General features: G+C 44.2%; 1 protein-coding gene across 7 annotated transcripts in view; it reads right to left on the bottom strand.

Moving 5' to 3' along the window:
• The window catches only part of ZNF827 (zinc finger protein 827), a 187,132-nt gene that overhangs the window by 145,921 nt on the left and 25,336 nt on the right, over positions 1–15,875 (bottom strand). For all 7 annotated transcript variants that reach the window (XM_021101536.1, XM_021101535.1, XM_021101538.1 and 4 more), the window contains exon 2: positions 3,011–4,063. In XM_021101536.1, the coding sequence (XP_020957195.1) occupies positions 3,011–4,063 (1,053 nt within the window). The remainder of the gene's footprint in view (positions 1–3,010; positions 4,064–15,875) is intronic.

Genomic DNA, 15,875 nt, shown 5'->3' with positions numbered 1-15,875 from the left:
GAGATTCTCATATTACATAAAGTAAGTCAGAAAGAGAAAGACAAATACCATATGATATCACTTATATGTAGAATCTAAAAAAAAAAAATGACACAAATGAACCTATTTACAAGACAGAAATAGACCCACAGATATAGAGAACAGATGTGTGGTTACCATATGGGAAAGGGGCAGGGGAAGGATAAATTAGGACTATATGATTAACAGATACACAGCACAATATATAACATAAACAACAAAGATATACTGTTTAGCACAGGGAACAATATTTAATATCTTGTAATAACCTATAATGGAAAAGAATCTGAAGCTGTACACTTGAAACACAATATTGTAAATCAACCACAGTTTAATAAATTAAAAAAAAATTTGGCGTGCCCGCAGTATGAGGAAATTTCCAGGCCATGGATCAAACCCAAGCCACAGCAGTGATAAAGCCAGATCCTTAAACTTAAAAATTTTTTTAAAGAAAGAGAACTTGAATTTAGGATGTGCCCACATTGACACACAGAACATTCTTCAAGGAATCATTTGCAAGAGCCATTGTGTGCAGGGATCTTTCCTTTTGGGTAAGTTTTACAAAATGAATGATTTTTTCAATGTAATTACTCCATCAATGGAGCCGCTTTGCCAAGTCCTGGTTTGTGAACAGAGGCTTATGGAAAATGGGGCATACATTCCTGTCACTCAGCAAGCGGGGTGCAGAGTTCCAATCTGAGACATTCCTTTCCCACCTCTTTCAATATGAACATTCTCACTAATTCCAATATCAAGTGTTTCAGCAACAGAATAAACTCAACAAAGAAAAAAGAAAAAAAAAATTTCTTATAGATCTCCATATTCGATTCTGCTGAGAAGCCTGTGGCAATACTGACATGGATTAAGTACATTTAAACCAATAAGTGAGCACATCTTTGTCTCTAGAGTGTAGACCCTCTAACAAAACAAGACTGCCAACAGTCTCGTCCACCCTGGAAGTTTGAGACCCTCTCTCCTCTTTGCATGCATCTAGTCACGGCAGTGAAAAGATTACACACTTCATAACTATTGCTGGTTATACCCAAGACACTTTAAAATGACAAAGTCATTACTGTCTGCCTTCAGGAGACAGTTTTATCAGCTCCCACTTTCCAAGTCTTCAGCCAACTAAAGTTTATTATTAATTTTGAATAAGCGTTTCCAAGTAACTAATATCCAGGTGGATTTATAGTAGGAACACCATTAATACAGTTATTCAATAATCAAACCTTTATAAAGTAACATTTGACATAGATAGCCATACCTCTATTTCTGCTGCTAGCCCTAAATGAAATTTCTGTAAACCAGGAGTGATTTATTCCCTTGCAAAATTACCCCACTCGCTCTGCTCGTCTCTTTGTTTCCTAATTTTAGCCATTTCTCTCTTTATTTCACCAGATGGCAAGGTGTGAAGTGAGGGGAAAGGAAACTCGATTTGATAAACATGTCAGGATTTTATTGACACTCGAGAAACCCTGGAGTGAGCAGTTTGGATCATTTAAAGAGTCATAAAAGTTCCAGATATCCATTTTCCTAGTTCTATTCTGCTGTTTACACAAGTTTTAAAGTAATTATAATGAGTGCATATAGCTCACTCAGCAATTTAAATGGAAATTTGTCATAAATGCATCAAATGGATGTTCGCTGTGATCGTTCAGTCAATTATTTGCCATTCTAAGCACTTGTCATCAGTGTGGCTGCAAATGATCAGAAGTTGGCGAGCTGCACACAATGGCAGCGTTTACACTGATGAGGATATACACAGCCCACTTCCTGTTCCAGTCTGGTAGGATATCCTCGAGAGACATCTGAAACTCCATACATCCATCTCCGGACCCCGTGTTTATCACGGGCACAATTTAAAAAAAAAAAAAAAAAAAAAAAAAACACCCCGTACAAGAAATGATGTTTCCACTGTGAGAACTCAAGTGACTAAGTTTCTCCCGCAGATAAATAACTGAATGTCCAGGCTCTCTAAGACAGCCGCTTCGCCTTTGGAAAAGACCGTCCCCACAAGGAAAACCCATGATTCACATTTTCCACATGCACATTCCTTCAGAATCTGATTGGACTGGAATAAAGTAACGCATTTGCAGGAAATGCCTTGATTACATTCAAATGCCCATACTCTTTAGAGTTCTCCTATGACAAGAAGTTACAAAGAAACAGGGTAAGTGAAGAAGGCTTAAATTCCACCAAAAAGAGCCCATAAGAAATGCTAACATAAAAGTATACAGTGTGATAAATTAGGGCAGGCTAGTTACTGATTATGCAAAAGTCTATTTGTGATGAATGCAGTAGGACAGTAAGCTTTCTCTTGTCAGCTGTTTCAAAAGAAGTAAGGTTTTCTCCCCCTCTGCTCAGTAACGCCATGCACTCCATGACAAAGATGCTTTGATCTTCCCCTGTTAAATATTGTGTGTATGGACCCAGACTGAACTTGGTAAGAAAAAAAGTATCATTTCTATGAAAGGGAGGATTACTATATGTCTCGAAGATGAGTCCTTACCTTTCAAAAATCAAGCTATAGGTGACGTCTTTGTGTCACACATACATGAAAGACTGCTAGGCTGATTCCTCATAGTATTTTGTTGTGCTCTAGCTTTTTTTTCCTTTTCCTTTCCCTTTCCTTTTCTTTTTTTTTTTTTTTTTTTTTTTTTTTTTCTTTCTTTTTAGCTGGCACCATGGCACATGGAGGTTCCCAGGCTAGGGGTCAAATCGGAGCTGCAGTTGCCAGCCTATACACCACAGCTCACAGCAAGGCCAGATCCTTGACCCACCAAGCAAGGCCAGGGATGGAACCCACGTCCTCATGGCCACTAGTCAGACGTTTAATCTGCTGAGCCACAATAGGAACTCCATTTTTTTTTCTCCAGCTTTTTTATTCCTGCCTTGGATCAGATGGGGAACCCAAGAAAGAAGGCAAGGAATCAGACATCGCAATCAACAGGCAGAAAGACTTACAGGACGACGGAAAGGAAAACATCCATACCTGCGTTGGAGGGTTTAGACACTCGTCCCTTCGGAACGGGGAGTAACAATAATTCCAAGGATTGTGGCGGTGGCGGCGGTGGTGGAGGCGGTGGCGGCGGAGGTGGCGGGGTTACTTTTTCTTGCTTCTTCTCTGAAGGCGGTGGCGGTAGGGGGTCCTCAGGCACCAGTGATGATTTCTCAGCCAGAAGGGTCCCGGCAGCCCTTGCTGCGACCTCTTTCAGAAGGGCCGCCGAGGAGGTCATGGAAGCCAAGGAAAGGAACGAGCTGGCCGGGGGCGGGTGCTCCTGGCCGGGGGTCAAGCTCCTCTCGCTGACTTTCTTGGATAAAGCTGCCAAAGTGGAACTGGCAGACTGGGAGCTGAAAGGGGAGGAAAAGGACTCAAATCGCATGGTCTCCTCCGTCCTGGTGAGCGATTTGTCCTGCAGAACGGCGTTGGCGGCAGCTTTCAGTTTGAGGATGGCTGAATCCGGGGACAAGCCGCAGGTGGTGGTTGAGTTTGGCAACCACTTACCTTGATTCCATATAAAACGGTTACTTGGAGTGTATTGGTCATTCTGTTCCTGCTTCTCGGCCAGCTTCCTGGCCAGCACGCTGAGCTGCTGGGCGTGGTGGGCCGGCGGCGAGAAGGAGAGGTTGGAGCCCACGGTGACCGGGGACTCCACCCCGCCATTGGCCGTGGCTGCGGCATCGAGTTTGAGGGACCCAGCCTCCAGCAGCCGCCTCAAGTTGCTGCTCAAGGGCTTAGTGGAGCCCGGAGAGTCATCTTCACACAAAGAGGACACACCGGGGGAGAGGTGATCTTGACACTGCAGTGGGTCTCGCAGGACCTCACCGTCCAGCGCCACCAGCTCCAATGTGTGACTGCTGGGGGTGGCGCTTCCCAAGGAGGTGTCGGGGGAGGTGGACTGCTCCTGGATCCGGTCCTCCAGAGACAGCTTGTAGTTCTCCTGGACTTCTCCATAAGAGGCTTCTGACGGCGTCTCTGAAGAGTTCCCAAACCAGGGTTCTCCTTCACTGAGCTCTGCCTCCGCCTCTTCCTGCCTACTAACATCTGGGGGAATTAAGAAGAGCAGGTTTACTGCCAGAGCCAGTGACACAAAAGCCTGAAGACACACAAATGGAGCTGTGGACACGCTTCCTCTGCCCTTCCACCCAAGGACCACACAGAAGACAACCCAAGCTTAGAGAATTGTCAGGGGCTGAGTCAGACCGTCCTGCTGAAGCCTGGAAGGAAGCCGAACAGGCCAAAATAAAAACACACCCGGCTTCCACACACGTTCATCACGGTCGTACTTATTCCAGATGAAGTGAAATGGAAAAGGAAGAAAGAGAAAATGTGGTAGAGAAGAAACAGGATGCAGCAACCACTATGTTCAGTGATGGGGAAATGGAAAGGAGCTTGTACTGTGGTAAAAACAACAGCATGGTATCTTTAGGATGGGGTCAGAATTAAAGAGGCAGCCTGACACCAGGGGGAGGCAGGGGTGAAGGAGTGAAGGATTGGGAGTTTGGGATTAGTAGATGCAAACTATTACATATAGGATGGACAAACAACAAGGGCCTACTGAATAGCACAGGGAACTATATCCTTGATAAACCCCAATGGAAAAGATACGAAAAAGAATGTGTGTGTGTGTGTGTGTGTGTGTGTAACCAACTCACTTTGCTGTACAGCAGAAATTAGCATAATATTATAAATCTACTATACTTCAATAAAATAAATTAACAACAGAAATAGAGGCAGCCCAGCAGAAGGGGAAACACGGCCATGAGACCCAAGGCAGAAGGACACCGCTTCCCCACTTTCTCACTCCACGACCTCAGGCAAGTCACTTAGCTGGCTTGATATAAAACGCAGTTATTTTTAAGTTTACTAAAACCTGTAAATAACACCTGCCTATTACATATTATAACAACTTCATGGAGTTCTGAAGTTTCAGTCATAATAACACGTGACCATGCTTTGAAAACAGTCAAGTACTATGTAAAAATGAGATCCCATGAGCAAACTCCACTCTCATTCTTAAAGGGACAATCTCTCCCACGCTGTGCAAGCTGCTGGTTTGAGAGCCCTCGGTTCCAGTCCCCAACACGCCTGCCACCTGAACACAGGCAGGGATCTATTCCCCCACTGCTGCCGTCACTGCTCCCCCGGCGCTGGTCAGGCGGGATGGGATGCTCTGCCCTCCCAAGAGCACTTGTGGGCTCTGTCACTTTTCCATCTTGGCTCAAAATATTCTTCTATCTGGAATAACAATAATAATAATCCAGAAAACCTGACAGTGCAATTCCGCCCATCCTTCAACACCCAGCTCAAAGGATTCTTCCTCTTGATTCTCACTAGAACTCTCAGTCAGAGTTAATCTTTCTTTTTCATTTCTTCACTCATTCCGTCAACAAATAATGAGGGCGTTCCTGCTGCATGTCAGGCATTGTACTAGACTGTTCTAGACTGAGCCACTTGGACCAAAGATCTGCCTTCTTGGAGTTTACATTCCAGTGGAGAATGGCGAGTGTTAAACCAAATTCATAAATGAGTAAATCCTACAGAAAGGCAGAGGGCAATCTTTATTACAGAAAAAGATACAGAGCAGGACCAGGAGGTTTGGGGGTAACAGGTAGAAGGTGAGCTGTCATGTTACATAAGGTGGTCAGGTGAGGCTTCACTGAGGTGGTGACATTTGAGCAGACTTGAAAGAGGCCAGTAGTTGTTCATGCAGAATCTCTGGGAGACTGGCCCGGCGGGGGGGGGGGGGGACAAGCAGGGGTGTCACTGTTAGTGCCCTAATGTGGGCACTTAGCTGGCATGTCCATGGACCAGCAAGGACACCATTGTGGGGAGAGTGGAGTTTGTGTCAGAGGAGTAGGATAAAAAGAGAAATATGGAGAAGGAGAGAGAGAGAGAATGTGTGTGTTGCAAAGGAGAGAGACTTGTGCATCTGGAGCAAATGGGAACCACTGCAGGGGGAGGGGCAGGGCAGTGACTTGATGTAACTTTCGAAGGTTTGTTCTGGCTGCCAGTGGAAGAGAGAATGCAGGTAAAAGGGTGGGAGAGCAGGGAGGCCCGCTCAAGGCGGTTGCAGGTGGTGAGAATCAGCCAGATTCTGTGCATATTCTGAATGCACAGCCAACATTCCCTTCTTCTAAATATTAGTATTACATTATTCTAAATGATCTGTCTACTACCAGCTTATCTTCTAAAAAAAATAAGGGTTGGTGTTCCCTGAAGGCAGGAATTGTGTCTTGTTATCTACAGATACCAAATATGCCTAGCACAGTGGTCCCTAGCAGACTCCAATGAAGGGTTCGGGATTGAGCCACAATTCCCCACTGTGTCAAGCTTTGCTATATAACATGCTGTTTCCTTTCCGAATAGAAATGGCCAGAACTAGTAATGTACGAACTGCAAGCTAATACATTGATCTTCCCGTGCTCTTTAGAGAAGAAATGTCACAAATGATAAATTCTCTTTCACTAAGTTCTGCAACTCCTTCCTGAGATTCCTTATTAAGTTATCAAGAAAATATAAAATAGCAAATGGAATTTGCTGGAAAAAAGCAGATAAAATTGGATTTTCTCTGTTAAAAACAGTCTGGTTCCTTGTGATTTGCCACATTTCCTTCTTCCCACTTGATTTCAACATTTTTCATCTTTCCTGAAATCAGCAGGACCCTGAACTCATCTCTCCAGTGCCTTCTCACAAAGATGCTTTTACCAAACACCAAGCGGTCAACATCGATTTCAACAACAGGGCTAACTTCATATTCCGCTGGCAAACCACCTTTCTTGATTTCAGATTAAATACCTTATTTTTTAGACAAATCACATGGGAACTAGCCTATGAATAAAGATTTAAAATCACTACAGTAAGACTATATAAACTAGTTAACCAACAAAGACCTATCTGTAGAGCACAGGGAACTATATTCAATATATTACAATAACCTATAAGGGAAAAGAATCTGAAAAAAAATAAGCATATATGTATGCATAACTGAATCCCTTTGCTGTACACCTGAAACTAATGCCACATTGTAAATGAGCTTCAGTAATAAAAAGTAAAAATCACTACAGTAAGAATAGCTGACGATCTCATTGAAGAACCTCTCCTTTGATCTTTTTAACACCCACTAAATGAACTAACACAGGAAAATAAATGACTCAAAAGTAAATACTGGAGTTCCCTGGTGGCTCAGCGGGTTAAGGATCCAGCATTGTCACTGCTGTGGTGTGGACTGGATCCCTGGCCCAGAACTTCTGCATCTTGTGGGCAGTTTAAAAAAAAAAAAAAAAAAAAAAGTAAATACTTGTAGATTGTGTTTCTGTCAAACTTTAGTGGCTCCAGATAGTCAAAACTGGTCTAGATTCTTATAGTATGGACCAATTAACAAGGAACATAAAATTGGGGTTTTGAGAATCCCCAACCACCCAGAATTACAACCACATCCATGTCCAGTCTTGTCATTTTACAGAAACTCTGACATACTTTAAAGGTTACCTGGTTGGATCAAAGACACACAGCTAGCAACCTACTGCTAACCTTGGAACCAAGAACCCAAATCTCTCAACAACCGGCCCAGGGCTCCTCCTCAAAACCCCTGCAGCATTTGGCAGATGGCCTTTAAATGGCAGCTTCTAGTAGGATCTGTCCTTTTACCCTGAGTCAGCCTTCCTTCCACCCACTGGAAACAGAAATCAGCAAGAGAATTCTCACTGCTAAGGGCGGTATCCACTCTTTATTTTGAGATAAACCATTAAGAGGTCAGTATCCATTATTCCTACACTCAACTCTGTCCATTCCCTCTCTGCCATCAAAAACAGACTCAACCGCCTAAGAAATTCAGCATATCTATGGGCAAAGCCCCAAAGGCAAAGTTGAATTTCCTACCCCCTCCGCGCCCTCAGAGAGCAAGAATCTTCCTCCTCAAAACACGTGATAAAGAGATGGGTCAAAAACTAAAGAGGTTGTCAATTCAGGCTCTAATCCCATCAAGCAGTGATAAGGAGATCCAAGCGTCCAGGAAGAATACAAAGAGCTGATACGTACATTTAAGGCAACTTCTCCAACCTCGCCAAAACACAAGCCCAGAGCAAGCCAACAAGCAAAGCATTTCTTAAACAGACCAATTTATATCCTTTAAAGTACCTGGATATTTCTCAACCATCCATTTCTCTGTGCTCTGTGGACACACCACTGAGTGTGTGTGGGTACACTCTCTTCTGGACAACAAGAAAACTCAGTCACATAAAGAATATTTTTAAGCTTATAATACTTGATTAGTCACTTTTCCAAAGATGCTGCTACTGAAATCAAGGCTATTCGAGTACTAAACCACCAAATAAGTGTAATGCATGCCTAAAAAGAATCAGACCAGAAACCCAAGAAGAAACACACCTGAAATTATTCTGTCATCACCTGAGGTGAGGGATGCTCTCAGAGACATGAATGCAAGAGAAATGGGGACCTGCAGAGATGAGAGAAAAATCCTAACAGGGTCCAACAAAGCTTTCGGTTCATAAAACAGTGACAACAAGGATTTTCTTCCCCCAAAAAATGTTGTTTCCTTTCTGTTGGGCTACTGTTTATTTTCACATACAGTTTCATCCAGGACGTGTTCCCTGGTCCAGTTTGGGGGAGCTCCCATTGACTGGGACCTGCAGGACCACCCTGGCCTCCAGCACCTTTCACGCTGCATAATGAGAAAAGTTTCTGTCAACGACAAGCTCAAACAGACACAGTCCTGCAATCTAGGGGATTAATTTGTCGGCCATCGCAAACTTTAGGACAAGTGAGGCTTGACTTTTGAACCTCTTTCCCAATTTGAGGGAAAAAAAAAAAAAAAAAAAGGCCCCGCCCCCCACCCCCACCTTGGGCAGAGAGACAACTCCGTTTCCCTGTCTGTCACCAGCAAGGAACACTGGCGCTTAATCACAGGGCACCGCACACACCACCCTCCCGGAAATGCTCCCAGAGCATCCATGGTGGATTTCACAGCTTTCCTAACTCAGGCTCCCTGGGAAGCCTCTGAACGGCCAATGTAAATAACTCCTTTTTAGATAAATTATTTTTAACCTCCAGAATAGGAAGCTATTTCCATTGCTAATTTTACCACAACCCATGTCTGTGACAGCCAGGTTCACACTCATTCCTGTCAATTTTACACAACAGTCTGTTTGTGGGGTTTTTCCCTTTAAATCAGAAACCCAGAAAATTAAGAATAGAAATGGCGCAATTACAGAATGAAAATATGTTGAATGCATTTTGTTTCCATGTGGCAAATATTTCTCCTTTGGGGAAAACAAAATTCCACTACCTTCTAAACATATATTTATTATAAACACATTTATTTATAATTCAGTTCTCATGCAGAGAAACTGGGTAACTTGAGATCTGCAACTCTTGCTGCATTTTTTTTTTCAACTCACTTCCTTTTCGGTTTGACGGTTTTAATCAGATGCATTTAATTGGACTGATATTCAATTCAGAAGGTCCATGTTCAGAAGGATTGTAAGTGGAGAGACAGAAAGATATAAGGAGTCATTTATTAATTTTCACCCCTTTGGCTGAGGTTAAAGCGAGTGGAGATGGAAGCCTAAAAGCCTCACTTCTAAGTCTACCCACAAAACACTCTTACCAGTAGGTCTACATGAATCTAACCAAAAAGTTTTGAAGAGAACCAGGATTAAGCTCTCAGGACTTGCCTGGATGGAGCCGACTCATGGACACTTCGGGAGCCAGCACCCTCTTCTTGTGCCTACAGGTGTGATCACCTGGTCCCTATAAACTTCAGGTTCATTTTCATCTAAAAATCTTCCACATTTTTCCCTTTCCACCTAAAACATATCCACAGCTAAAGAGGCCACACAGTTGTCATTATTATCAGTTATACCTAGAATAGGTACCTTAAATCACACAACAGATATTTCCTTGCAATAGTATACAAAAGAGTTCTATAAAATTTAAGAAGAGGTGTACAAAAGCTCCTAGTAAAACCAATGTTAATAATTGATTTAATTCAACATTCACTGAGCATTTACTACATTCTGAGGCAACAGGGAGCCTCAGAGAAGCAACAATTTCTAGGCCAACAGTTTATAAACCAGCAAGAGAACAAGCGCTGCACAAGCACATGAAACACAGTGACTGGTGCCATCACAGAGCAAGAGTCCTGCACGCATAAAAAAGCGAATGATTAATTCCACTTGCGCAAGTGGCTTTGGAAAGGGACTTCAGAGGATGAAGATTTCAAGACATTGGAAATTCACTTAGAAGAGGACTTGCTCCTCTGCAAACTATCAAACAGTATGAAATAGCCCAGTCATGGAGTCAGCTAATATGCTGGTGACCTATGTTAGATAAATTCACCTAAGGAAAATGTTTCAGATTCTCCATTCTTCACAGTTTTGATTGTTTGTTTGCTTGCTTGCTTTTTAGGGCCAAACCGGTGGCATATGGAAGTTTCCAGGCTAGGGGTTGAATAGGTCTACACCACAGCCGCAGCACGCTGGATCCTTAACCCACTGAGCCAGGCCTGGGATTGAACCTGCATCCTCAAGAATACTAGTCACACTCCTTACTGCTGAGCCACAAGGGAACTTCCCATTCTTCACATTTTAAAAACATACCATCTGTTGATTTGTTAAGGGCAGATTTGACCAATTACCTTTCTGTAGTTTCAAAATCAAACCACCAAGTTATAAAGGCCTGAGGCAGGACTGAGTCAGTCACGTTTGCACTTCCACTAGAAGCCTGGCCATAGTAGGGGAGGACGTGAAAGCCAGGACTGCGGGGAAGTTAGGTGTCACGTCGTGTTCTCAGGCCCCACCTCAAACACAGGGTGGAGCACCATGTTGCTAGTAGCATCAGCGAGGGCGTTGAAAGCACACTCCAAGCTCCCTCTCATTTGCCTCTAATCTCTTCTAGAAGGTTAGCCTTCTCCTCTGGGGCCGTCTTTCCCAGGAGACTAAAATCCTAACTGCACAGCTTATGCGTTTAAACCCTCAATGACGCACCACAGGAGAACGGTCTGTCCCCCCTCTGATTGGCCTGCTAGAGGGCATGTTCCGCTCCCTGGACCTATCGCTGAAGCCAGGAGGCGGGCTTTCCGGATGGCTCAATGTGGGTCACAGAAGAAAGGTGAGGGAACTGACACCAGGAGGACAAAAGCAGTGACCTCTATAATATTGAATAAAGGTTTAGTATTCTGTACATCAAGCTGTTCGGAACCCAATTTATGATTCTGAACATAAAACATTTTCATTTAGGCAGGTTTACTTGCCAATTTTTCAGCTGTCCCTTTGTGGCCGGAAAGCCTCAGCCCATCCTTCACACCGGTTCTTAGCGCGATGAAGAGACCTCTCAGGGGTTCGAGGCTCCAGGTCCACAGACTGAGTGACGTGCGCGTGCCAGCAATCGGTTCCGGGGGACCAAGCCTCGGAGACCAAGGTCATGGAACATCGGTGCGGGGCGGGGGGGGGGGGGGCACCCATCACCGTCAGCCAAGAGGAACACGTAAGAACTGCTAGTTATTTAAACTAACAGGGTGGAGGGGGAAAAAAAAAAAAAAAGAGTTCCCGTCATGGCTCAGCGGAAACGAATCTGACTAGGAACCATGAGGTTGTGGGTTCTATCCCTGACCTCGCTCAGTGGGTTAAGGATCCGGAGTTGCCGTGAGCTGTAGCTGTGGTGGAGGTCGCAGATGCGCTCGGATCCCGCGTTGCCGTGGCTGTGCTGTTGGCCGGAAGCTGTAGCTCCAATGAGACTCCTAGCCATATTAGAACTTCCATATGCCACAACTGTGGCCCTAAAAAGCAAAATAAATAAATAAATAAACTGCCAGGGTGGAGAAGACAACCAGATCCCTGTCACCAGTCCAGCTGGGGAAAAGGCGCAATGCGGGCATGGGGAAAGGAGAGGAATCTAGAGAGGATAAGCATCCTAGCAGGGCAGCCTCCTGGGTCAAGATGAGCATTCTGCACACAGCAGTGTTTGCAAATTATTCATGGTAAGGGCCCATGAGGAAAACAAAAATAGCACAAATGAACACCTTGCTCCTTATCTTCCAAGTGAGTGCCAAACAGTATCTCCGCCAATTTCAATAGTCTCTATCAACTTGCCAGATCTTCCAGTGATGGAGGAACTACCCAAGCATCTCCATCCAAACTGCCCATCTCAACATAAATAGCAACTCCTCCATCCCTACAACTGCTTAGACCAAAACTCCACAGCCAGCCTCAACTATCCTCTTTCCCTCACACCCATCAAATTCATTCACGGATTCTGTTGGTTCTCCTTTCAATGTACATCCCAAATCTTGCTACTTTTCACCATTTCTACCACTGCCACCCTTACTGACAGCACTGCACACCTTGACTGGACTATGGCAGGAACCTTCCGGCTGGTCACCTTATTTCCGATTCTTACCCTGCTATTTTTACTTACTTACCAGCAGCCAGAGTAAGTTTTTTTAAAAATACCATGTCCAATTCCACTACTCCCATCCCCAAAGCCTCCACAATGGCTTCTCACATTTCTCAGAATAAAATCCAAAACCCTTACCTTGACGTCAAGGCGCTACATAATCTGTATCCTTCCAACCTCAGCTCCAACCCCTCTACCTTGAAAATAAGGTAGGCTCCTGCCTCAGGGCCTTTGCATGTGCTATTATTCCCTTGCCTGAAATCTTTCCCCGCCCCCAAAAGAGCCACATAGCTGGTTCCCTTGATTCCTCAGGTCTCCCCTAAATATCACTGTTTATTAGAATCGAAAGCCCATGAGAGTAAAGGCTTTATTTTGCATGCTGCTGTATCTGCAGAATTTAGAATGGTACCCAGCACTGAGTGAGTGCTCAATTATTTGTCACATGTAGAAATGAGAAAGAAGAAGCGCTTAACAATCAGAAAGGTAGCCCTTGTCAGTACCAGAAATGAAAACTGTTTTCAAAATTAAAAAATGACAATTCTATTTTTCTCATGTGAGTCAAAGAGAGAATAGGGAAAAATAACCTGTTTTTTAAACTTTTCTACCAGAGCCTCCGTGGCGGCCAAGAAAATGCAACAGCACCCTAGGGAAACATAAGCTTGAAGTTGAACCCCGCCCCAGGAAACCCCAAAGTTCTTTTGAGTTTTAGCTGAACATTTCAAGTGAATTCTGCACCCCATATTACAGCTGTGCTTGTCCTTACTTATAGGGGGTGTTTCTCACCAACCATTCAAGAACATTCATTCTCCTGGAAGGTGTCCTTCTGGACACCCACTTACTTTAGAGAAATATGTACCATACTAGGAGAAGCAAGAATGTATGGAAGGTATGTAGCACAGTGTCAAGAGTTCACTAAGGGGCAGCTGTCATCGTTATTACTATCAAAAAACAACACTTGCCCTGTTACCCCACTTCAGGAAGCAAAGCAAAAGCCCAGGATAACTTCCCAGGATGGTACAATGGATCTGTAGGTTATCAAGAACTATACCTCTATTTGCTGAAGTTGACCTTTGTCACAGGAATTACTCAGCAATGGAAAAGCCCTGGAGATCTAGTACACATGCCAAGCCTCTAGGCAGAGGCCCAGAGAGGGCTGGCGATGTGTCCAAGGTCTCAAAAGGATTCACAGAAAAGGCGGGACTTGGATTCAACGGCCCAGTGAGAGGCCAGTGCCTCTACTATCAAGTCACTAGGTGATCATCGCAGCAGGTTCCCAACAAACATTTGCTGAATGCGTGAACAATCATGCAGAAAGCACTGGACATGGATCTGATTCTACACAAGGTTTTTTTAGGGCCACACCCAAAGCATATGGAGATTCCCAGGCTAGGGATGGAATTGGAGCTGTAGCTGCCAGCCTACACCACAGCCACAGCAACACCAGATCCTTAACCCACTGAGCAAGGCCAGGAATGGAACCTGTGTCCTCATGGATACTAGTCAGATTCGTCTTCCACTGAGCCACAACGGGAACACCTACACGAGGTATTTTAATATGCATCAGCAAATTTGATCTTCACAATAGTTGTACTTGGTAGCCTCTACTCTCTTTGTTTTACAAACCAGGAAACCAAGCTTCCAAAAGGCTCCCTCAAGGCACACACTTAGTGACAAAGCAAGGTTGAAGCTCAAACCATCAGAACATCTGACAGAATATGAGTAGGAGTGACAAAAATGTAATTTTTCAGGTAACCAAAAAGTACCAAAGGACTGTCACATAGTCAACATATTTTTATTTCATTCTGATGGGATTTAAAAAGGCAAACATATTCAAACGAGATGCGTGGAACATAATAATCATGTTGGTAACATGATTATTATGTTCTGAGATGTGTCTCAAAGCTCCTGGGACTTTTTAGCAGCTTGCCCCCATATTAATGGCCCCATGCAATGGTATTTTAAGCTCCTGTTCCTACTGTAACCGTCCTTTTGAATCTTTTTTTTCCCCTCTATTAGGCTCTCTGAAGAGCCCCTTCCTTCTAAATTTGCGGCTTTGAGTCTGCCATGACTAAATAACAAGCACCAGGCCTATGAAAACTGCGTGCAAACCAAGAATGAAAACCTAGTGTCGTGGGCTGAATTGTGTTCCCCCAAAAGATGTGAAGTCCAGCCCGCAGTTCCTGTGAATGTGATCAGTTTTGGAAGAGGGTCTTTGCAGACAGTTGAGTTGCAATGAGGCCATTAGCGTGGCTCCTAATCCAATATGACTGGTGTCCTTATAGAAAGGGGAACTTTGCACACAGAGACAGACAAACACAGGAAGCGTGGCCATGTGAAACTGTAGTTATGCTCCCACAAGTCGAGGAGCTACCAGAAGCTGGGAGAGAGATTCCCCCACCTCCCCCCACTGCCCCGACCCCACAGCTCCTTCCTGAGTCGCCAGAAGGAGCCTGGCCCTGCCGACACCTTGATCTTGGACTTTTGGCCCCCAGAACAGTGAGACGACACATTTCTGCCATTTGACCTTCTTTTGACTCATGGGATGACAATATCCGCTTTGTTTGTATTAAATTATGGCATATCATTGTTACACAATCTTATTGATTAAAAATAATTATTATTTTTAAAAAACCCTTTTTTTTGGTCATTTAAGCCAACCAATTTGTGGTACTTTGTAATGGCAGCTTCAGAAAACGAATACGCTGAAGTTTGAATGAAGGCCTGAGACGTTTTTCTGGGGTTGTTCAGCTCTGGATTCTAAACTGTAGCCTCGGTTGGTACTGCAGTTTTCTTATGAGCTAGGCTTTATTGCCCAAAACTGACCATCTTGCCCTTCAGAATGAAGTCCCCTGAGGGAAGCTACTGTGATTATGAGCAAACTAAAAGGTTATTTTTGCTCCTCTCTAAACTTTAGCCAAATTTCTCTCAAATGAAAGACTTTAAGCAAGAGAAGCCTTCTATTACTAGAGAAACTTAGATCTCCAAAACACACACACACACACACACTCCCACCACCACCTCCGCCACCACATTTGTTGTGGCAAATTACCAAGAAAGGGAGTAGCTAGGAGGGAGAGCTTCTAGCAAGGGAGAGCTGGGAGTTCCCGCCCATGGCTCAGCGGAAACGAACCTGACTAGTATCCAAGAGGATGCAGGGTTGGATCCCAGGCCTCGCTCAGTGGGTTAAGAATCCAGCATTGCTGTGGCTGTGGTGTAGGCCGGCAGTTGTAGCTCCAATCTGCACCCTAGCCTGGGAACCTCCATTAGCCACAAGTGTGGCCCTAAAAAAGAAAAAAAGTAAAACAAAGGGATAGCTGAAAATGCAGCAGGAATCCACTGGCCAAAAGGCCAATCAAGAGACCAAAACAGTACTGGTTAGTCCGAGGATTGATTCCTTGCTGTTTCACCCCTTCATGCACCTCCATGTTACAAAAAGCATATA

Source organism: Sus scrofa, chromosome 8 (assembly GCF_000003025.6).
Source record: "Sus scrofa isolate TJ Tabasco breed Duroc chromosome 8, Sscrofa11.1, whole genome shotgun sequence".
NCBI classification, from domain to species: domain Eukaryota; kingdom Metazoa; phylum Chordata; class Mammalia; order Artiodactyla; family Suidae; genus Sus; species Sus scrofa.
Note: the sequence above shows the minus strand (reverse complement) of the source record. Positions and strands in the feature narration are given on the sequence as shown.